Raw genomic sequence first — 24,494 nt, forward strand, 5'->3', positions numbered from 1 at the left:
TTTAGTTTCACGTAGAATACTTTTGTAAGCACTTTTTCACTTACGTGCTTTGTTGGTAGGTCAGGGGTTTCATTGTTAGTTCTTTGATGGAGGAGGTGACTACCTGTTCGGAGTACCTGGGGAAGCACGGTGACTCTGTCAGGGTGACATGCCCTCGGTCCTCAGGGAGAGGAGATTTCACAAGGGAACAAATGGCTTAAGAACCAAGAGGAAAAGGAACAAGATGTAACAACGGCATCTGGTTCACAGTTTGCAAGGGGAAGATAAATATTTGAAAATCAGGAAATAAACAAAATCTGTAGAGATAGCGTTATCGTGTGACACGGACACACCGTTCCTCGCATGCAAATTCAACGTAGCGGTTGTCTGATGGCATCGTGGCCTGTAACGCCATGCTCCACGTGCGAGCCTCCCAGGAAGGTGCCTCACACCGCTAGCACCTTATAAATTTTGGGAAGGGTGAATGATTTGAAGCATTCCTCCTCCTTGACCACCCAAGTCTGCGTTTCCCTGGGTGGCGTTGGGTGTTGTATGGCCTGATTGGTGTCACGTAGCTTCCTGAGTCCCATAAAATTGGGTTGCTTCAGCACTTTATTCAAAGGATGAGTGATAGGAACAGGAGTCCTGCTGAGACCTCTGATTTGCCATGTTTGTATTTCTGTGCTTTATCGGGTGCATATGTACTATATATACCATTTTGCACGTGTTTTGTATCTTTAACCTCAAGAAATGCACCTAGCTTTATGCTGCCTGTTTGTGCATATGTAGATCTATTGTACTCCTCTTCCTCAAAAAGTATTTGTGACCAGTTAGAAGGATTTTAGAAGAATGGCATCCTTCCTAATTCTAACCTAATTACACAAAGGCCAATATTGACAATGTTTTACCTGTGGATGCATTATAAATCTATTACATTCTCTGTAGCTAATGCTGTAGTTTTCTGTTGGTTGCAATTTGCATGCAGGAACACATAAAAAGCTGTTATTGATATATCTGTTGGTAGCCTAGATATTTATTTGCTGGAAGATAAGCCTGGGCTTATAGTGCAGTCTGTTTTGCTAGATCTGTTCCTAACTTGCTCTTTAAAATGTCAGCTCCAGACATTTCTGTGGTGTCAGAAGGGAAAATGTTGAAGGTTTAAAGGCTCATCATTTCTAACAATTTTAGAGTCAACAGAAATGAAAACCACAAATATTATCATTCTTGAACCAATTAAATTTTTCCAGCCACAACTTCTGAAAAAACAAACAAACAAAAATCCACAAATGTATTTCACAGAGGTATTCCCCGGAATATGATGTTTATTTTTAATATTTGTTCATCAGTGGTGGTGTATGAATCTTGTTTGGTTTGGGTTTGGTTCAGCTTCTGAAGTTCAGATGTCTATCCCATATGAGTAGATCTGAAGGATTAAATTCTAGTTATCTCTTTCTTTCAAAAAATCGCTGATCGTTTCTTCTGGGGGCAACCAGGAAACACTGAACAGGCAGGAGAAGAGCTGTGTGGTCATGTATGAGCCCTGGCCAGGACCACAGCTGAGGGAGCCTCCCTGCGACCTGCTGCTGAGCTGCTAAACAACAATTCCCGGTGTAAATTCGTGTTTGAATACATGAATCAGCTAATTAATTATTTGTAATACATCATATGTAGCCACAAAGACCTTGGGCTGCTTTTTGTTAGGAACATTTAAATGCTTATTTTTAGGTAATCTTAAATGATTAGCTTTCTTATGTTGAATAAATATCTTCTCATTTTTAGCATACATCAAGAGAAGGAGGTTATACTGCTCTCTATGAGACTAGCACCCCATTTTATTGGTAGCATAGCAATAGCATAGTGCAGCCTGGGAGAGAGAGTGCTCGTGAGAATACTTGGTTTGTTCTTGCTATATTTTTGTGTCAACGGAGAATTAAAAATATATATTATTAAAATTTTGAACTGCAAGAATGGTCCCTTCCAGTACTGCCCAGTAAAGTTTAATATGGCCTTTTGATAGAATTATAATTAATGTTTATGTGGTTCCATATTTTATTATTGAGAGTTGCGTATGCATTGCTTTTATTCTATGTCATACTTGAATATGAACTGAACATTGGCTGAATATTTTAAAGTTTCAGGTAAAAAGGAGTATTTTGTTGAGTACTGCTCTGCTAAATGCACCAGTTACCTTCCTGGGGCTGGAGGGGCAGCACATGACCCGCGGTTCAGCAGGGACCCGCTCTCCACTCGTAACAGTTACGTCCTTGCTATGACTCAGATGGTATCTGCAGCGATAGAAAAGGCCCTGGGAACTGGCATAATCTCTGCCAGCAGGGATGCTTTTCTCATGCGAGAATGCAATGAAGACTTTTGTTGGTATAATTATGCTGGTTTAAAAATGCAAATGAAATTTTCTGTACTTCTAACCCCATAACTACGCCAGTAAACTTTTGTCTGACAATTTGTCTAATTTGAATAGAAGCGTGATGACAGGGTAATTTTTTCAAAGGGCAGATTTTCTGTGCAAGACGAACAGAAAAGTAGAGAGGCAGTTTTGCACAACCAGAGATGCGGAGGTGGTTCAAGTGGTGAACTCTTCCTAGAACAGCTGCTCACCAAAAAATGCCAAAGGACCCAAAGAAAGATAGGAGCAACATTACTTCTTATGGTACCAATTACAGACTTTGACCTAGGTTTTGATCTCTCTACTAATATGCTGTATGCAGCTGTGACCACAGTAATATAAAAAATTATAGGCTGAAAACATGAAAAAATTGCTGAGCTCATTTGAAGTGCTTGGACAGCTGCTAATGTACTGCACAGGTCATGACAAATGAGCGTCTGTGTAGATCAATAAACCTTTCTAGAAAGGGACTAGTGGGTTAGCGTGAATAACAAAGCAGTGCACGGGGTAACCAGCGTTGTAGCATTCTGTCAGGGATTTTAAAGTTCACTGTCAGAACTTTCTTCCCCTTGACCTTTATTGATGATGCCTTCAAAGCATGTTGAGTTGCTGACTTGACATACAACCTTTAGACCTTCATCTCCTTTTCCCTTAGTGCAAAGTAAATGTCTGCTCTCCTTCCCTTTCATCTCTCGCCCCCCATCCTTTTGTTTGGCCTCAGCGCTACAGTGGTTGAATAAGGAAAACTTTTTACGTGCTTCTTTTCTCTTCATGCCTTCTAGTAGAAAATTCACTGTTATAATTCATTTCATTGTGGTTTTAAGTGTACAAGACTCTCTGTTGAAGACTTCCTAATAGGTACATTAACTAGTATTCTTCACTTAAAGACCCCAGTGCACCAGGATGTCCTAATTCACTATGCATTTGAACACCTTGGCTAGATAACAAAGTCTTGTTATTCCTGTTTTCCTGATTTTTACAATGAAGGCACAAAGAGGTGAAGTTTAAACTTTTTCAGAACACTTTAGGGACTTTAGTCCAATTCTTATATTCAGTTGTTATTTAAGCATTTTAGTTCACTTCTCTTTCAAGGGGCACAATAAAAATGGCTTTTGCAGGGTGTTAAATGAAAGTTGTCCTCCCAAGTGCCTGAAGAAGCAAGCAAATCTGAAGGAGCCATGCATGTCCATTGGCATTTTCACAAATGTGTCTTCCTCTTCTACCAAACACATAGATAAATATTGAAGACATTGTGGTTCAGAGATGATCCTTCACCTGCAGTAATAATCTCCTCTGAAATAGTAAAAAGGCTAGAGGAGAGAATGAAGAAATCATTCTAAATGTGTATCAATGTAAGAGTATATTCCAATTGATTTCAGCTATTTGTAGTCTGATGTTAATATTTAGCTGAAAGTTGCCATGTTCCAGCAGTATTAGGTGAGGACTGAACTCCAAAGACTATCTCAGACTTGGGACAGTGAGGGGATCTTGCGCTTTGAACACGTAAACCCAGAAGGAGAATCGTTAGGTGGAAGGGAGCAGAGCACTTCTTGGCTCAGAGCTTACAGTTAAGGAATACTTTTGGGGAGAAAACCCTTCCCTCCATTTGTTTGTTTGTTTGCTTGGTTCCTATAAGGCAAAAAGCTCTAGTTTCTTTTACTGCTTAATTAAAAAAAAATGTAAATTTGACCACATTAAGTATGTATTTGAGATGCATGTTAGACTTCAAATTTTGTACTGACTGATAAATTGTACTGACTGAGTGGACACTTTGATATTAGCCTTCAGTCAAGGATATCGTAATACTAAGTATCATCACCATTCTACAGATTAAAAAAGAAAAATAGTGATGAATTGTCTAGCTTTACTCATTCAGGACATTGACACATTTTAAAAAACATGAAGAATGCTAAGGCTATCTTCTGTAACCGGTCTCCTTGTTTATTCTAGCATCATGAACAGCAAACCATTTTGAACCGAGGAACTTCCTCTGACCCCAAATAATAATTAACCAATTTTAAAGAAACATTATGTAAAGTGAAAACCTATATGGTTTGTTTCTTGTTTCTTCCAGTGTTTGCATTCATGGGAAATAAATGGCAGACTTGTATCGCTTTCAGCAGGAGGAGGACTAGACCTCAGTGCATCTGGAGTATAGTCCATTTTGCTAATCTTAAATGAAACAAAGGTTGCCCAAATGGTTGGCCCATAAAAGAAAATACAGAATATTCTTAAACAAGTGTAAAGAAGAGAGAAAGCTTTTAGCTGGCCTAGCAATAACCATCATCAGTACGAGGGCTGTGTTTTCCATCCAGGGTAAAGAATCAAAATTAGAGTTGATAAAGTCTGTAATAATGACTGTGTGTTGGCAATGGTGTTGATACAAGGCAGCCTCTATTTTATACAGAGAAATCTTAAATTTTCACTTTCAAATTGATTTTCCATAAACACTCTCACAGTTTAGAAGAAAGTTGTCTCTAATTAAGGCAGTTGAAAGCTGCTTAGCATTGTGTGTCATGATTTAAATCTTTAAATTTTCCAGTGTTTACAGAGACTCTTCTGCAAAATAATTTCTTCCAAATCAGAACTAGGAGATACCTCTATTTTGACATTTGTAGGATCCTTGAATCTGTAATGATCCAAAAGGAATGTGTAATGTTTCATTTAGTGGGAAGTTATGTCGCAATTATTTTTGGTTGACTGTTTGATACCGTGCTTTGGGGGCTGACCCCCAAGAAAAGATACACTTGCCCATGTGGCTGGTGGTGATGCACGTCGCATGTCTGCAGCAGTTTGCTGGGCTGCATCACTTCTGGTGTTTGTGGGGTTGAGGGGCAGGGATGGTCTATTTATTTCTGTGTGTAGCACACGGTACATAAAATGTGCATAAATTCCTAGAGGATAACTATACCTAAAACTAGAAATTTAGGAAAATACCATTCTCAGTAATCTTCTGTTTTTTTTCCCGGTGGCATCCCCTCCTAGGTTACCTCTGGAAGAAGCAGCTGAAAGGGGCCAGAGCTTCTCTGCTGCTGCCTCTGGGTGCCTGCAAGCGTGCGGTAGCTTTCATGCTGCAAGAAGCATTGGCTTGTTATTGCGACTCAGTCTAGCGTTAGGCCTGGCCTGAAATGTCAAACACCAAAATAAAAAATAATAGTGGTAACTGAGAATTTCCTCCAAGTAGACCTACTTTGCCTAACTGGCAGGAGATGCCTAGAATATGCAGTACTGGAGGTAGGGAGATCCCTTGGAGAAAAAAGGAGCAGACTTAAAATAACAAAACCCAGTGGTTTCTGTTAAAGAGATGGAAGTTTGCATTAGGAGGTAGGGTTTTGAGACCACAAATGTTATTAAAAATTTTGCAAATGAATGCTTTGGGGGGAATGTGGGTTAGTTATCAAGTATTCTGTTGCAATATAGAGTGATTTAGTATACCAAGTACTCATTTTCCCATCTTTTGGGAACAGGCACAGGATCTTAAGTGAAGTTAGTGGAGCATTCCCTTCTTGTACAGCCCTCATTACAAAAATGCCAAATAAATAGGCATGATTTGCTCAGCAATCAAGAAGCACAGGAGTCAAGCTAGCACTGACTGTATTGCATCCCTTCAGTACACTTTCGAAGCCACTGGTGTGAAAAAGGCTTTTATTATACAGATGTCTCCACTATGACTTGGTAAGAAGAAAAATGTACCGTTTATTTGTAATGCTGTCAAATTCAAATTTCCTAATTTTGGTAACCCATTCATAAAGGAGTAACTCACTGAAATCAGAGATTCAGCTAAAAGGTCCAAGAAGGCTTAGCTTCCATTTACAGCCTCACAGTATTCCAGAAAAAAACAGAGCAAGAGAAATATGGGGAGCTCTCCGGGTGTTTCGCTATATGTTGTAGTTCTTTTATACAAATTGGCATGGAAGCAGTCTGCCCTTACTATTTTAAAGTAAGATCATACAACACTTTTTTAGTTTGTACATATCAAAATTCAAAAAATTAAACCCATAGATGCACCACATGGGTCAGGTAAAAGGTTGCGCAGACCAAACCTTTAATGATTGCATTAAAACAGCAAGACCAGTTTATCTTGCATGGCATTTTAGGCTGAGAGTCATAGAGAAAACATCAGAAAAATTCTAACTCACAGGGATACATTTTTATATAGCAACCATGTCTTTATTTTTATCAAGCAATCTGCTGGAGTGTGTCTGGCAAAGCACACCGGGAGCTGTGGCTGATCACCGCTTTGGTGTGGAGGACGGTCTGCCCTCCAGCTCCTCGTTTCTTACTGCTGCTTTTGCTTTTGTGGCTTCTGCTCCTGCTTTGCTGGTGGTTTGGCACCTGCAGAATCCATTGGTGTTGTGAAAATATGGTGCAGAGCATTTCACCGCCTGTGTTGGCTTTGGTTGTACCCCCAAGACATTGTACTGATTCTATACAGTTGTTTATTTAGACTTGCAAGTAAGTAAGCTCTAGATGCCCTTCTTTCCTAACTCCTTTTCATTGTTTCCTCTCTTTCAAAATATTGGCTATTTACATATATTTATGTTTCCCTCCTAATATCTGATTTTTAGGATTTATCTTGAATTTGAAATTGTTGTCAATAGATTGATTTATTGGACTTTGGGATTTTTGCTTTGTTGGATCACTGAAATTACTTAACAAGGAAGAGGTAATCGTTGATCTCTTTGTGAAACCTTTCCATACAGTATATTATATTAAATTTTTCTATAAAATTGCAAATGTTGACCACATTCATGACTCCTGTATCTTAACCACAGTTCTTTTGGAACCTCCTTTATTAAACTTCTACAAATTGATAGAACAGTAAAAGTAAAGAAAATAATGTAAATTATGTAATAGCTGTAATTATCTGAGTGTATTAATTGTGGATTTATGCTTATGTGGTGTGAAAGTATGAGTCGGAGGCAGAGAGGTTTCTAGAGCTAGTTTTAACTCATAGATTTTTATATATTGTTTCAGTTTATCAGTCTTTAAGAGAAAACTGGTTGAACTTTGCTTTTGTATATAACTGATGCATTTGTGTACAGCACACTTCAGAGAACTTCCTTTTCCGCCACAGAAAGTATTCCTAAAGTAAAGCCATAATATATACAAAAATACATTGATTTAGTGTAATTTAAGTATTAAGTTGTGTTATTTTTGAAGTTTGCACTATGCCAAAAATCAGAGTACCATGAAAATTAAGGACAGATTAAAGGCACTACTACTCAGGAAACTTTATCACATTTAAGCTGGCATATGCTAGAGTAAAATTATCTGACTTTAAGATTGCATTTAGATGTACTAAAATATCACTCTCACTCTTGAAATGGTGGTGTTTGTTTTTAAAGTAAAGATTAATAAATGTATCTGGTGCAATTAGAGAGTGTAATTCATCAGTTAGCTCTTGCATGACCAATGTATCTTGGGAAACAGGGCTTATAAAGAGCTGCCACAATTAAACATCTGCGTAAGATTGCCTTTAATTTACTTTTGTTAGTAGCTGCTTCTGTTTGCTTCCAAGTGGCTTTCTCAAACAGTAAGTCCACTATAAAAGGGGAGGAAGAGAAGATGGACCAATCTCTTTTATCAGGTTTCTTTGCTCTTACACCTGACAAGATTAGCTCGTAGACACACTTAGAATGGCTGCTCCGATATTGTTCTGAACTGTATGTAATGCATGCTATGAATAACCTCATAAACTAATGTCACTTCTGCTTTTACTCAAAGTAGCAACTTGCAGCAAAAATAAATTTTATAGTGTTTTTTCTTTAGTTTTGGATCTCAAGTAAGTTAGCTGTCATGTAGCACAACATATGTATTGATTAATTTACGTATTTATTTATTTATTGTATTTTACTGTAGGCAGAGAATTCAGCACTGGCTCTGGAAAATGAAAGTCAGAGAGAACAGTATGAAAGATGCCTTGATGAGGTAAGGGGAGTAGAAAGGGGGTCCTCATCGGGTACCACAATGAAATGGTGAATGAAATGAATCTCTCCCTCTCTTACAAGGTTGATATTATTCTGCAGTTTTCTACTGTTACTTCATTCTAATTAAATCCAAGGAAGTATGTCTGTAAGTCATACATATTACGACCTCCACTGGAAATGCTGCTTTGACCCACCTCTTTGCTGAAAAGTCTGTATTCCTGTGACCAATATTTGGAACTTTCCTTTTTTTTTTTTTTTTTTTTTTATTCCTTGGAAGGAGGAAATGATCATTTACCTGTTGGATTTTGTGTACTCTTGCTTTTCTGTAGGGTGGAACACAGATGGCAGCGGCTCCCGCTGCCAGAAATCCCCTATTCTTTGTACTGCACCGTAGTCCATATCCAGGGAATTTAGTCTCTCTGCTCCCCCTTAGGGTTACATCCCCAGGTTTTTGTGTTGTTTTTTCCTAGCTGTCGACTCACTCATTCTCCTACACAACTCAGCGGCTGATCAGACCTCCCAGTTACGGCGTTACAGCTGCCATATAATTCACCCATCATTTGTTGTATGAGCCCTCTGGCAGTACTTACACCTTCCGAAATGTCTAGCTTCAGACTTGCCAGACGTTGGGCAGTGTCTGCTATTGTTTGCAGGTTTCTCAGCATATTTACTGATGCTTACTCAGTCCTCCCATTTATCCTGAAATAAGGCTTTTCAGTGTAGCCAAGAGCTGGAAATAGACTTTTAGTAGATCGAAGAGTTACTTGGTAGAAATCAACCCCTGCCGTAATAATAATAGCGCAAGTAATTAACTAAGATAAGGACACAAACCAAAACCCATTACACTGGCTTCCCAGCTCTACCTTTGACAAAAGAGTGCATGAGTGTGCAAACTGCACGTAGCAGATGACAATTCATGTTTTCCTTACCAACTTTTTACATTTTTGATCAGCATTTGCTCAAGTGTTACTGGACTGATCAGTACACCTCTGGTACTAAAAGCCCTTAGTTTAGGCAGATTTTCATCAGGAAATCTACACTTTTGTCAGTGTAGCATATTTTCCTCAGGGGGCTGGAATAAACCACTAGCAGATATACTTTCCCGCTGGGTTATGCCGTATCTGTTCTATGGCACTGGGTTACTGACAAAGTCTTGGTCAGTGCTGGCCTGAGTCACTCCCTTCAGTGCGCTCTTGGATGGTATTTGGATATCCTTGCATATATTTGGATATAAGGATGAACCTATAATGTAATTAAGTAATTATTGATTTTAGTTTAAATTACAGAATTGAACTTAAAACAATTTTCTTGGACAAAATCTGCCTACGTGATTCATTTTGAAAATGGGTAAAGCACAACCACTGCCAGTTCCCAAAAAACACACTCCATACAGATTACAAGGACAGAATATATATTTGTTATTGTGTGTTTGTAGGAACATAATGGATTTCTGATCCAAGACTGTTTCTTACATGCTGTTGCAGTTCAAAGAATGAATAATTATTTCAAACTACCCTCTGAGCTTTATTGTCTTCAGCATTGGGTTGGCTGTTTTCAGTTCTTCCATATTATCACATCTTCTGCGACTATCACAGCCTTTTTCAGGAGGGAGTGCTTCTTGTTTAGAAGTGACAGTGGCATTTGGTTTTGTGCATTCCTGCTTTACTTTTTGTTTGTTTTATTTTTCCTTTTTTTGTCTTGTTTGGTGTGCAATGCCCTTTCTTGTCCTTTTCCATTTCTAGGTGTCAGTCTTTTTCTTCTCCTTCCCCCAGTGCTTTGGCAGTGACACTGTAACCAGCATTGTCTTAGCTTACGCGGACCTGGACTTAATCCTTTCTGAGCACTGAGGTGAAGAAATTGGTGCCAGTAACTTAGGCAAGAAAACCACATTTAATATTCACAAGTTCTGTAGGATTTCCAGCTTAACATCCACCTGAGCACATTCTGTTGGGAGCGCTTCACAGGAAAGCACATGTTCAAAGGTTAAGCAAGGATCTTCCCTACTTCATTATGGTAAAAATAAAGAGAATTGGAGATGAGACGCATATAATTAGTGAGTAGCCCTGGCAATGATTGTGAGAACCTTCAGTTCCAAGCAGAGACTTCTGAGGTTGTAGCATATGTGTCAAAGTCCTTTCCAAGCAGGGATTCTCACTGGAGATCTTATGAAACTAAAATCTTTTTCATGAATTTATTTATGAGGAAAAAATTCTTTTTCCACTTGAAAATTTCTTTCCTTTAATACTCCAAGTTTGATACTTCCTTGTCTTCAGAACTGATCGCTTCTCCAAGGTGAAAATTTCTTTAGGCCTTCCCTAGTTTAGGCTATACTAAAGGACTTCTTCAGGAGTCTGTAGGAGAAGAGGAATCATGTATAACTGTGTATCCTGCTGGGCTACAGCTCCGTTTTGCCCCAAGGAGACCCAGTGGGTTTGAAGGAAGGAACTGGGATGTTCCTCAGAACATGAGGCTGTGGTCACATCTAGGCCTGAGATAGCTAGACCTGCCACCAAAGAATTTAAGTGCCTGCTACAACCATTAGTTTAGTTTTGTCTTTGCAGTCCGGTTGGTTATGAGTATATGGAACTTCTGGGCTGATACACAAGGAATGCTTCCCTCCAAAGCTAATGCCCAGCCTTTCTTTCTAGTCATAGAAGGGTTTTGAGAAAAACACCCACATAGGTGCTTGGGATACTTGGTAGGCCCTGGAGGTAAGGAAGGTTACGATCGCCACTTGGTGAACTAGCGGGAGAAGGATGCCATCCCTCCCTCATCTGTGAGCACCCTCAAATCACTGCTGCTGTCCCTGGGGCCCAGGAGGGCTCTGCTCAGGCCACGCAAGCATCACATCAACTGGCCACCCTGCCGGAAGCCTCCATACTTGGTCCCTGAGGCCTCTTCAGCAATATGATAAGGACACTTTCCTATGCACAGAGTGATGTGTTGAAGGCCATTAACCCACATCCAAAGAAAGAGAAAATAACCACCGTGATTCTTCTGGCTGTTCGTAATGAAAAGATAATAGAGCTGCTTTTTGAAAGCCCTGACTGCCATTATTTCGCTCCTTTGTCTTTTTTTAGCCAATTATTTTTATAGTTCTTTGCTCATTCGTGCCCCATGTTTAATATTGTAATGTGAGTGCTTGCACTTGTGACGTAAAAAATGCATGTTCTGTGATCATTTTCAGGGTAAAATTCAGTGAAACTCAACTATTCATAGAGGTGAAATCTAAAAAGAGTATGGGTCTAGCTAAAATGTGTCCTTTATGAATTTTAATAAATATTCACTGATTTTTAAAGTAATTGGCCATCTCTGAAGTGTATATATAAACATCTTTGGAATAATATTTGGAAGAAAGTGTCATTGAAATGTTCCAGTACTACACAAATAAGAAAAGAGCTCATTTAATTTCAAAAACACCCCATATCTTTCTGTCTCTAGAAAGCTTAGTGCAAGAAACAGGATTGTCTTATGGCACCTTTGGGGTTTGAGGTTAACATGCTTAATCCTAGTTTCCTATTCTGGAATTCAGCTGTCAGGCAAGTTGTAATGTCGTGTTTATTCTCATTATCGTGCCGACCAAGATTTCTGTCAAGCTTCACTATACTTATATGTGGGAAATTGTGCAACTTAGGGTAGATGGTATTTTTGCTGGTGTTTTAAGAATTAAACTACAAAGTGATTAAATACATATCAAATTAGGTAATGAAAAACCTGAAGTCATCTTAAAAATGCGTTCTGTCTTTAAGATTGAGGAAAAATGTAAAAACTTTCATTTTAGTACCCTCAAAATGCCTTTGTGCATATGGAACCATACATTAAAGACACAGTTATGTAAAATCTCAGTTGTTGCACAAAGTATAATAGATGTTACACTAGGGTCTCTTTTCTCTGATTCATTCCTGTATACTTTTTCTATTAAGACCACTTCATAACATGTATATGTAAACATAATTGTGTTAGGAAGAAATAAGGCTTGATCTTTTGTCTCTTTTATTGTAATCCACAGAAAGAAACTTCACATAAAAATCGTAGGTAGGAAATTCAAAGGGAAGGCGGACAGTGTGAGGGCAAGCAGTGACATCTACTCCATGCTGGCAAGCCGAGGGATGGGCCATCTCCATTCTGTTTCTCGTTTTGCCTTGATTAACTATGTGAATGACAGGTCGAGCCGTTTTGCAGCCTGTTTCTTACCAGACTTGAGCCCCAGTTCTGCCTGATAGCAGGGGAATTTCCCCTGCTCTGCCCCTCGGGAGTCAGTCCCTCAGCTTTCAGTGGTCTCTGTTCCCCCAGTTTTCGGTAGTTTGACTATCAGCTTTGTAGTGCTGACTTATGTTGTTCATCCTGTACTGTCTCTCGATACCTGTAAATAAAAATGGTGTAGGTATGCTAGCTTAGCAATTTATTTCCTTCTGCACACTAACATGGCTGTAGGAGCAGAAGGCAACCTGATTTGAACTGCAAAAGCTTGGATATGATTCCACTAACAGACTATTAAATTAACTTTAGTTACTGCACAGTATTTCACTGCAGGCTCACCACCACTGTTCCTGCAGCAAACCAAGAATTAGACCTGAAATGACACTCAGTTTGTCAAATTGTGTGTCACTAGATGAACTAGAATGAAACAACACGATTTTGTAAAGAAACTAGTTACATATCTTTCTTACTGAGATCTATGGGAGCTAGGGTCGCTGGCAGGTACTTTCACTTAAATACCTAACTTCATACGCTCATAGGTTAGAAAATTTGTCCCATACGTATCAGCAAGCTTGTTTTGTTCTGTTTGTGTGGTAGATTATGCTATTTGCACTCCTCTGTGCAATACATAAAGCTATAAGAATAATTTTCTAGGCAATATTGTGGCAAGTGACTTGTACACACTTCAAAGAACTTTTTAGTTCTTCTTTGTAAAGTAGCTCCATGTCAGAAAGTAAAGAAATAATGTGTTAGATGTTGTTTGTTCGATTTTCAGGTAAAGCAAACAGACGTTAAAAGTACATGCCAGAAGGAACACTTTCGGGTGGAGACTCTGAAAGCCTATAGGGCAATGCACATGGTTTTCCAAAGCTGTAACATATTTATTTCCGTTGGTTATTATCGCTGTAGTATTAGCCTGTGTCTTCTGTTAAATCATATACAGAGGTATTTTATGTGACCATTGTTCCACAGGCAAAAGCAAAGTTAGGGACTAGTTTGGAGAAAAAAAATGATATTATAAGCGTATGAATCAAATGTAACTTTTGGATCTAACAGAACTGAATTATTTACAGAAATGAATTTGCTTCAGCTCTTTGCTTATGACTCAGTTCACATGAACGGTCTCTTTTTTTTTTTAATTCACTAAGATTAAGGAGAATCAATGCAGTTTTGAACTTCCAAATGACATCCTTATGTGCTTTACTGTAATTTTGGAAAGCCTAAAACAAAGAAATTATAACTGCTATCTCTTTGTGCGTGGAGTGAGATTTATGGTTGCTCTGCCTAAATGCAAGAGCAAAGATATAGGCAGACACATTGTGTAATAATATGTGCATATATAGTTTTAAATTACATTAGATTATGGCAGCACTACAATGAAATATCCAGTTTAGACATCAGCAACAAAAAAAACTTATCTCAGCCCCTCTTTCTGTTCCTCCTTCTTCCCTTGGCAAGTATAAGTTAGAAAGGATATATAAGATAAATCACTTCAAAAATTCCCTGTTGAATATATAGTTCGACTAATCAATGCTGTGTAATCTGATTCAAGTCAATTATGCTGTGTGGTGTGAATGCCTTCCAACCACCTTCTGATGACAGTAGGTACTTTAATTTTCTGTGGCACTTAATGGTTTCTGCTTGTCATGATAGATGTACCATTTTGTCAATAGTGCATCAAGAAACAATTAAACTTCATGAAAACATTCAGGACTACATCCTCAGCTGGTAAAAGTCAGCTCTAGTGAATGCAATCAACCCATGCTGATGCACACCAGCTGCATGTAGGACTGTGAAATTTTAATCTAATCCAAAGAAGAGATGGCAGAAGTTAAGCGAATGCCCATCATGTCATACTGCAATTGATAAGACGCAGAAGTTTGTTTTGAAATGAGGACTAGCACAGAAGTAATTACTTGGATTTTATATACTCTTACTAGTATTATCTAATGAAAGTACTGGAATTAGTGGTGACTGTAGAAGGAAAGTGGGTTGTAAAGCCACAGAAGAAGGTATTATCATGCACAAGCATACATGATAACATACTTAAACTATATTATTTATTTATTTATTTCAGGTAGCTAATCAGGTTGTCCAGGCTCTACTTACTCAAAAGGTAAGTTGTGGTTTGAGTATTTTGGTATGATTTAAAGCTTACAGAAGTTTATTGTTCACTTAGATGTTTATACTAATTTAGGATATATTTTTCAAATGGTGTTTATACATTTACTTACCAAAGCTGCAACATGTCAGGCCCCAACTCAGATTTTTTTTTCATAATCCAAGTGAATAAAATACTGTGAGACTGTACGTCTTTAAGGCTTGATCATAGAGAACCCATAACCAATTGTTATTTTTTGCCTGTATTGAGAAACAGTGTCTGAAAGTCCTTCCTAGATGGTGATTTTTTATTCCATAAACATAGTGAGTTATTTCTCTCCCCAGTCCATTCCTGTGGGATATCAAAAAAAACCCAAATCCAAGTCAGTAGTTGGCATTTTCACTCACACATTCAATGAAAGGAAAGACTTCATGGTGTGGGCTTGGGCTTCCCTGTGTAAAAGAGAAGTCACTGTATCTAGAGTAGAGATTTAGCTGTTCTACCTGTGGGCTGAGAAGCAGCGATAGACATCATATATTCTGTCTTTAAAAAAACTTTTGATGGTCTCATGCACCATTCTCCTAGGCAAGCAAGGGAAGTATTGTGTAGATGAAATTCGTGCAGGGTGGTTGCAAATCTGTCAAAATGAGAAGATTGACTAAGGCTTCTGTAAAGGTCTGTTATGTCTGAAGTGTTCATTCACACTCTAAATGATTGAATATAGTGTGGTTACTGCGTTTTCAGATAGAACCTAAGGGGAGGAGTAAAGTTTAAAATTCTCATGGCAAAATGGAGAAGCAATCTGGAAAAAAAGTAGGATGGAATTTAGCAGAGATAAAAGGAAGGTGCTACATATAAGCAGAAATAATCAGCTCCCCAGATAGAGGGTGGGGAATAATCATTAGGGCAACAGTTCTACAAAAAATAGGTCTTGGAGTTGAACGTGATCCAATGATATCATTTTGTTGCAAAAATAAATAAGTAAATGAAGATTTATAATAAGCTGTGAAGCCTGCAATATTCACAAAATGATGCTTCATGAGATCTAGAACACTTGATGAATGTGGAATTATTAAAATGCTTTGGATCACTAAGCTTTAAGAAGACAAGGCTGAAAGTGATGTAAATACAGTCTTCTAGTGTGGATACTGCAAGGAAGAATATAAACAGCTTTGTCTACGCTGAATGATAGGACAAGAAATAATGTGCTTAACATGCAGCTTGAAACACCGCGTTGAGATAATCAAAAACAACTTCCCCAAGCCCAAAAGCTTTCCAAAGGCAAATAAAGTACCAGGGTAAATTTTTGAGAGAGGCTCTCCAAAACCTTTGAGGACACCTTTGAGATGGTACAAGGGCCAGCTTCTCCTGAGGGCCAGCTGGAGCAGTGACCCTCTGATGATGAGCCGGGGCGCAGGGTGGCAAGTCCGGGTCTGCGTTGGGTCTGGAGACAGTGCTGAGGGTCAGAGGCGGTCCGGAGGTCACCCGGTGAGTCCGCAGGGAGGAGGCAGGTCCGGGGCCGATGGGAGTGGATGAGGGTTGAGGTGGAGGAGGTCGGTAGCTGGGTGCAGATGTAGCGGTGAGGCAGCCTCAGCGTGGCTCGGGCAGGGGCTGAGGGCGAGAGCCTCCGCTGCCAAGCAGCTCCTGCGGGAAGGGAGACAGGCCCTCGCCGAGGCTTCCCCTGGCTTGTTGGCTATAAACATCTGCACCCAAGTAAATAGCAAATAGGTGCCGGTGATTGCATCTGGCCATCTGGATGCTGGCGAGAGGGCTGGACACCCTTCTCTGGTCCTTACTAGGCCAGTTTTTGTGCTTGTGCTTTACACCATTCTGGGTAGGTTAAAAGATGTGCGGGGAGCTGTTCTGACTCTGTTCTTGGCAAGTCTGCCCGTGGGCATCCTCCTGCTGTAGGGCAGAGCGGTGCAGACGTGACTCGTGGGTGAGGGACACGGGACTCCCGCAGGTGCAGTTGTCAGTGATACAGGTGACACACTCATGTAGCCCAGACGGGCACCTGGAATCCAGAATTGGTAATGTTCCCAAAATCCCTTCACCCAAGAGGTCTGGCCACAGACTAGCTCCACAGCTGCCACCACAGGTTAGGCATGAACGTATCGTCGTTCAGTCCCATGGGTTTTTTGCCTTTACTCCATACAAGGGATATTTCCCTACAGCCATTGGAAGCGTTGTGGCGTGGAGGGGGTTTGTGCAAACCCTGCGGTGCGGGGAAGCTGGCAGTGCTGCTGTCCGGGCTGTGTTGCTCTGCACAGACCCTGGATGCACACGTGCTCTATGGGCTGTGCATCATCACAGGACTGCCGTCCCCAGAGTTATTGCTGCAACACCTTTCCACAACACAACTTCAGCTAGTAAAAAACAACCCTCCTCCCAGATCTATGTTTTGATACAGCTTAGCTAGGAATGGAGGCATTTCTTCATCTATAAATACACACATAAGCCTGATTCACATTTTGTAGTATAAAACCATATGTGATTTTCTAAAGCGTTAGTCTCAATTTATTAATCTCTAGTTTAGGAATATTATGGTTGCTTTCCAAATGAAGGGAGGAGCTTTCTGAGTCCCTTTGCAAGGGTGTCAGGCATTTTGATGGCTACTTACTTCTCAGTAATGAATCCTCCGAAACCCATAGGAACCGAGGAGTTCATACGGATGCAATAAAACAGATTTGAATACATTTAATAAAGTGATTTACTAAGTATTGATGGGATTTAACAGCTGCTTACTTATTACTGAGTAATAGCAGCTAATTTAATATCCGTAGAAAGAAAAAAGAGGATGCTCTACTAAATGCTGATGAATATGAACTGTTACAGTGCTCCTGACACCATTGATACACGTGCTTTTGTATGAAAGGACGGGAAGACAATGGCATGCAATAAAGAGGAAATTGGACTCCTCATGCCAGTCCCAAATACGCAGATATCTGAATCCAAATAGTAACTAGTAAACAGATAAATCTACCGTAGTGCAGCTAAGCACTAAGACAGAGCCAGTCATGCCACAGTGCGATAACACACCTCTGGGGCATAGAGAGACGTGAAGAAAAGCAGGGAGCTTTCAGAAAATCGAGAAGAGTGATTCTGTACAGTAACGCACACAGCGTAGGCTTTACTGTGGATCTGAAATTGTCCCTCAAGGACTAATTATTGTTTAAATTAAGTACATAGTGTGATGTGACGAATAAAGCCCTGTGTACTCACCAGCATGTGGAAAGGCTGTGATTCCGCTGAGGGATTCTGGTGACACAAATTGAGTGAGCAAAGCTTGAGTGATTTATCAATGTCATGGGAACCTTGCGATGGAATTGCCGGCCTAAATGTGCAGTTTTCAAGTTTATCATTTGTTACAACGCATATAAAATTTCTCTAATGTGAGAGTGTTTTTTTTTTTTTTTTTAACTGGGATTATGGAGAAACTCTATGAAATTGTGATTTGTACTGAATTAGCCACACAGCAAAATTTAGCCATTTTATGTAGCAAAATTGCATGGATTTTCTACCACTTACTAATAGAAAATTTTTCCTCTGGGAAATTAAGTCAGAAAAAATAATTATTTGGGGCAAACCCATATGCTGTGACACTTACTGGAAGCATCCTTTCTTTCCCCCTTCACCCAAAGACTTCTCATACCAAGGCAAGACCACAGGACTTGCTGAGCACTAGGTTTTTCTTTTTGTTTTTTCTTCTATATAAGACCCAGATAGGCAGTTTGAAATTTGAGTTACAGCACTTAACGAAATTGTTTCATGATCTCTGGATCTGCACTTTGCATGCTTCCCTCCTACGCAGGAGTGTTTTCAGGAGAACATTGGGTCTCTTTTACTCTGGGTTCTGCAGGAAAGTTATTTCTTCTTCTTTCTCATCAATTAAAAAAAAAAAAAAAAAGAACTGAACTAAGCCTTAAAACAGAGGAAGCACATTCAGAGGAAAAGCAGCGTATTTCTGGAATCTCTAGTATTTCTGGCACTGAGACCCATTTTGGAGAAAAGTCTGATACTCAAGAGAAAAAGGAACAATAGAGAGAGGCTCAGTTATTACTGTAGTGAGACCCTAGAAATACCTGAGATATTTATGAGATTATTTTCTTAATATCTGGTTGTTTTGCCCACAGGAGTGGAATTAGATGCTTTAGACATTTGCTAGTTGCATTAATTGGTAATTCTGGGGTTTTAACATTCTAAGCTGAGACTTTATTTTACTACAATACTCCTACCTTAACGTTCCACTTTTCGACCCTGTGCTATGAGCGGTGTTACCATTGGCAAGGTTTATAGCATCTGGGCTGGTAATTTACTTTCTTATATTTCATGTTTTAGCAGAAAGTCTAAAGTTTGAGAAACATAAATCTTACGGTTGTAAAACTGTAAGGGAGGAAAGTTTTGCGCAGAGGCATTGCGAAGATTGCAGTTTTTTTCTACCCTGTCAGCTTCCGTGAATCATTTTTCCCTTTCAGTGCACTTAGTGGGGTTGAACCGTTAAACACTGTTGAAACAGCTAGGGCTCTGTTTTAAATTCTCTGATTATTTGTGAAAGGCAGATAACGATGAGTCTTGATGCTTGTAGTTTCCTAACAGAGACTGCCTTGTGTAAGGCCAGAAACAAGAGAGGTCTCACTGACAGAAGTAAAGCTTTAGGTTTTCACAAAACATCAAATTCAAGTTATTTTTTCTTGTCATGTTGCAATGCTGTAGCCATTTAATTTGGGCAACCTGACAGCCACTTAAAAATTAAGATGAGAAAGCATCTGGAGAAGATAACTGTATTAATCTAGTGGTATCTTAAAGCTTGATGCATACTATGTGCATAAGAAAATATTTAAAATGTTCTGAAATTTTCAGGATGAGCTTATTTTATCATGTGTTCACCTCTTATAACCTCAGTGCTAGTTACAGGGGAGACCAGAACTACTGTAGGCATGAATTTAGGCTACATCTGACTATAATTTCCACCTCTGAGTTGTTTTCTCATATGGTTAGGTTATTATGTTGATAATGGTATTGACAGGACAGCATATGGGAATCCAGAGGCCTGTTTCTCCACCTTCATATGGTGGAAAGTAAAATCAGCTAGGCAATACCACAGGGTAGCAACTGTCCTAATTTTAAAGGAATGTGGAAAAATTTTTTTGGAGGTTTTAAAAATTTTTTTCTAAGAATATATATGGCTACAGCTGATTGTTTTTATATGCAAGCTTTATTAGGAAACAGCTCGTCTGGATTTATGAAGCTCTCATACCCCAAAGTGGACAACTGCACATATTACGTGGAAAGGCTAAGGGTCAAATTTTGCTTTGTGTCTCCAAAATCTTTCCGAGAGAATCCTGTATTCCTTCAAGTGGCGAGGAAGAGCAGGTCTTATGCTGAAGTCAGAAATAAGGGTTTCTTGGTTTTGGGGTTTTTTTTTTTTGCTATATCTAAAGGCCGTTATTGGGTTGCTTAGGATGAACCTGGCATAGCCTCGGCTAAAAGATGTGCATCTTTCAGTTTACACAGTAAGGTCATATGCCTTAAGATGCAGAGGTTTTACATGCTTTCTCTGCTTCTAATGGACTATTTTAAGGCCTTTTGGTACCTCTTATTGGAAATGGCAGTCAGGATCATATCTGCAACCGAATTTGGAGGTGCATGGGTGTTTTACCATGGCCTGGCCACCCCTGCAGTGACTAGTTGCAGTGGAGAAGATGTAGACTGTCTACAACATACCAGCCAGCATTGCTGAGCTAGTTGTTCCAGGAAAAGCAGGGAGGGGATCAGACTTCAGAGGAGTACCCTGAAGGCACAGTACCTCTTTGAACTTCTTCCTAGTACGGCGTAGCTTATGCTTTTTCCATAGCTTATGCTGCTTATAATATTCATATCTTAATTGCTGTTTTCTGCTTTGTGTCAGTGTGGCTACAAAATGAAACACATTGCTAGTAAAGTCACTCTTTATACTGATAGAACATTCCAAAAGGATGTCTCTCAAAGCTTATATTTCTCATTTCAAGGTTTTTTAATGTTATCCTGTGATGATCAAAAAACCAGAGAAAATTAAGTAGCGCGTTCTTCTGATTTATGCTATTTTAAAAATTGTATATTTGTTTCTTCTTGATATCTGGCATTACATAAAGCTTTTTTTAAGTGCTCCTGTTGCCTTCTTTCTAATCTTCCTATTTTCCCTTGTGCTGCAGGATCTGAGGGAGGAATGCATAAAGCTGAAAACGAGAGTTTTTGATTTGGAACAACAGAATCGAACGTTAAGTGTGCTTTTCCAGCAGAGAGTCAAGCCAGCCTCTGACCTCCTCCTTCAGGTAGGAAATAGCCTTTGCAGAAGGAAAGCTATGAGCTTTATATTTCTCACAATTATAAAGTATTTTTCTTCTTCTTAAGGTTATGTCAATAAGCAGGAAATGACAGTTAACAGGTTTAATATATTAGAATAATATCAGTTACCTATAATATGATACCACTGAAACTGAGAGCGTACACCAACAAACCAAACAAAACATATTATATGCAAATGTGGAGAGAGGAGTCCACCTGAAGAGTAACTTACTTGTTAGGTGCATCTTCATTATGATAAATGGAATGATATGGGTTCATTATCCCTCTGCAGGGGAGAAACTTGGATTTCTTAACTTTCTGCTGGGTGGTGAACGGTGTAATTTCCTGTGAGAAGACAGCCCATTTATTTAACTATTGCCATATTTGTTACAAGGACTTAAAGTACGTCTTCATAAGCTTAGAGTGGTTTTTTTCAACCTTTAGTGAGGTCAAGAACCAACTGACCCATCTCCCACTCCTTTGCCCTTCTGGAATAATCAGAGATGTTTTAGTTTCCCTTTTGATTTGGCAAGGTCCCTTATATTATGAATTAATCTATCTTCTCATTATCCTTTTGTGGAAGTGGAACTGACTTGCAGTTCTCTTCCAGGAAATTTGACCATGAGCTGGGAGCATAGTAAATGAAGACTAATAAACACTAAGCAGGTTTTTAACAATGGGGCAAATTCTGGCTTTATATTGATGCCAGCATTAGAGAAAATTAGAGAAATTAGATTAGAGAGCATTAGAGAAAAATTCATGAATATGTGGTGGAAGTTAACTGGGTAATGTCAGGTAGGTAAGTGAGATCATACATGTAACTTACTTAAATCCTCTGATGTTGCACATGCAAACAAGGTAAAATGTGGCCCTTGCAGTGTTGCTCAACAGCTGAGGGCTGCTCATGAGCTCCCATCAGCTTGAGCTGCTTGCTGAGGTATCATGGTCACTGGTCACCCAACGCGTGCGCCTTCAGTAGCAGAGACTGCAGGAGGCATAACTTTACTCAGAATCTCCTCTAAGCGAGCAAAGCGGCAGTGGAGCAGAGGCGATCAGTCCTTGCAGGCCACCATGGGGGTCTGGGTTCTGGTGGTGCCCTCAGGCCCTTGTTCTCGCTCTTGATGTTGTGTTGTTTTAGGTGTTGCTAGGTCAGGACCTTCGTTATTCTGATTTCTTCTCCCTCCCTGCTGCCTCCTCTCCTGTTTGTTCATCCTTCAAGGACTTCTGGTTGCTGTGTAGGGCTGATTTCTCTTTATCCCTTCAGAGTCTCACATATCCGCCCAGCATGGACCTTTATTGCTCACTTCTGGTTTTGACTGTCACATCACCTGCTCCTTCTCACTGTTTTCTGTTTTTCTTCTTCCTTTTCTCCATGTGCAAACTGCCTGACTCTAGTCTGTGCTAGTACTGAGTTAAATTGCACCAAGAAGTCACGCGTTGCACATTCTTTGCTGCAGAATGGGCTCTGCTTCCCAATTCCTTGTGTGGCAGCAATAGAGCCAGGTTATTCTGGGAGTGTTACAGAAGTGTTAGGTAGCATCTGCAAAGTAAGTGGGATCAAGGCTTAGACTTGAGTTCCTTGAAACTGGATTGTGTCACTGCTGTAAAAAGAAGAGGTGAACCTGCCTCAAGTAGAAGAAAGAACTGAATAATTCAGTAGGTTTTTCTGATGGATTCAAACTATTTTTCATCATTGCACCTTCACAGTTCAGCAGACAGGCCCATCCAATACATACAGATTTTTTTTCCTTTTTCATGTGCTTTGTCTTTATTGGCTGAATAAAAAAAAAGAGAACCAAGATCACTCTTAAAGTCCAGGTCTCCCAGATGGCAGCAAAATGTGCTGTTATGTCCCTGCACTTGCTATCAGCAGATTTTAAGCCTCTGGGGGGAAAAGGCAAAGTCAGAAAATGAAGAACTTTTGTTAAAGCGCTTCATATGTCATTTTTACAGAAAAAGAAAACAGTTGATTTGTGAATTTCCAGAAATTAATTTATCTTCTAACTTTACCCTGGACTTGAATAAATGGTATGTAGTCAATGATCTTGCAGTCTGAGATGCAAAATCTGAAGAAGGGTGTTTCCTTAGGACTGAGATTAAGCAAATAATGTTGTGTGCCTGCATAAAATTGATGAACAGTTAGGATTATGTCTTTTTGGAAATACATAAATCCCAGGTTTAGAGCAGTAGCCAAATATTTGTTTAAAACTGTTGCTGTACAGAAGAGTACTACATATGTGGTTGAGGACATTCCAGTTAACAACTCATGGCCATATTCGAAGTGAAAGGACAAATACTGCTAATTTACCTTTTATATATTTCAATTTTATTTACATGCTGATCTCATCCTAGGAGTATTTACACTCAGGACAATTACAAATTTTGAATAATTCTGCAGAAGCGGGTATAAGCTAAAAAAAACAATGTTAGTTACTTTTCTCTGTATATCATCTTCTGTAACTTGGTTGCACATCACCATCAAATTATTCTGTGATCGGCATTAGAAAACTTCTGTAATAAAGACTAAGATTATTTTTAAACCAAAAACATTCTTGACTTCTCAGATCTCAACAGAAATATAGACTTTTAAAAATTTATTTTAGTAGCATACTAGTACAGTGTCCATATAATGGACATAGGTGCTTTCAAAGTAGTGACTCACCATTACCCTACATTTCTTTGTATATTTGATTTTAAGCAAAGTATCCACTATTTGTATGTTGTCTTCTTTGGAATAAGTTGTAATTCACAGTTTTATTGATAAAAAGATTTATATGAGTGCTTTAAATTTGACTGCAGAATAATGTCCTGTACATAATACTGATTGCACTGTGTTGCTTTTCCTCATGCTTCTCACACAGATCAAAAGAGAAATTGATTACTACAGATTTAAAAAAACTCGTATCGTGAAGGTTTTCATGATTGCTTCAGGAATCCTTCACTGTAAAACTATTATAAAGTATTACACTTTCATGCATTTACAAAAAATATAAGTATTCATGAAATTGTAGGGCCTGATAATATTTTAAAAGAAATAAGCATGTTTTCTTGAGGCATTTGATTATGTAGATTGCCATGTAAGTTCTTTGGCATGAGGAATTTTGGTGTACTTACTGCTCGTGACACAGAGGATAACTCATTCCTGTCCTGAAAGATTAAGTAACTCAGGATGCAAAATGCCAAAGAGGAGCGAGAAATAACTCAGGCTTTTTTGCATCACCTCTTTCACATTGTAGATGATTTTCAGAGCTACCATGTCTTTCTGCGGTCTTTCTTTCTAGCTGAAGAACAATGGTATTATTTAAGGTCTAGCACTGAAGAGTAGCTTCTGCCCTGGCAGCCTTCGTTTTCTTCAATTAATGTGGCTGCTAAAAAGAGATGAAATGCTGCCTGTCATAGCAAGAGAGGTTTGGAAAAGAAAACTACGATCTCCATTTTAGTTAGCTGCCTTGTATTTCATCTGGCAATGGGAGAAATAGTCGGGATAACAAACAGACTAAGATTTAAGATTGGAGAGAATGAAATTGGGAGGAAGTGAAGAGGCAAATTTGTGAAT

At 39.2% G+C, this 24,494-nt stretch overlaps 1 protein-coding gene across 7 annotated transcripts in view; it reads left to right on the forward strand.

Annotated features, from left to right (window-relative positions):
• The window catches only part of NCKAP5 (NCK associated protein 5), a 254,060-nt gene that overhangs the window by 145,344 nt on the left and 84,222 nt on the right, over positions 1-24,494 (forward strand). For all 7 annotated transcript variants that reach the window (XM_064514629.1, XM_064514631.1, XM_064514632.1 and 4 more), the window contains 3 exons: positions 8,246-8,314; positions 14,591-14,629; positions 20,806-20,925. In XM_064514629.1, coding sequence (XP_064370699.1) covers positions 8,246-8,314; positions 14,591-14,629; positions 20,806-20,925 — 228 coding nt within the window. The remainder of the gene's footprint in view (positions 1-8,245; positions 8,315-14,590; positions 14,630-20,805; positions 20,926-24,494) is intronic.

Source organism: Dromaius novaehollandiae, chromosome 7 (genome assembly GCF_036370855.1).
Source record: "Dromaius novaehollandiae isolate bDroNov1 chromosome 7, bDroNov1.hap1, whole genome shotgun sequence".
Lineage (NCBI taxonomy): Eukaryota > Metazoa > Chordata > Aves > Casuariiformes > Dromaiidae > Dromaius > Dromaius novaehollandiae.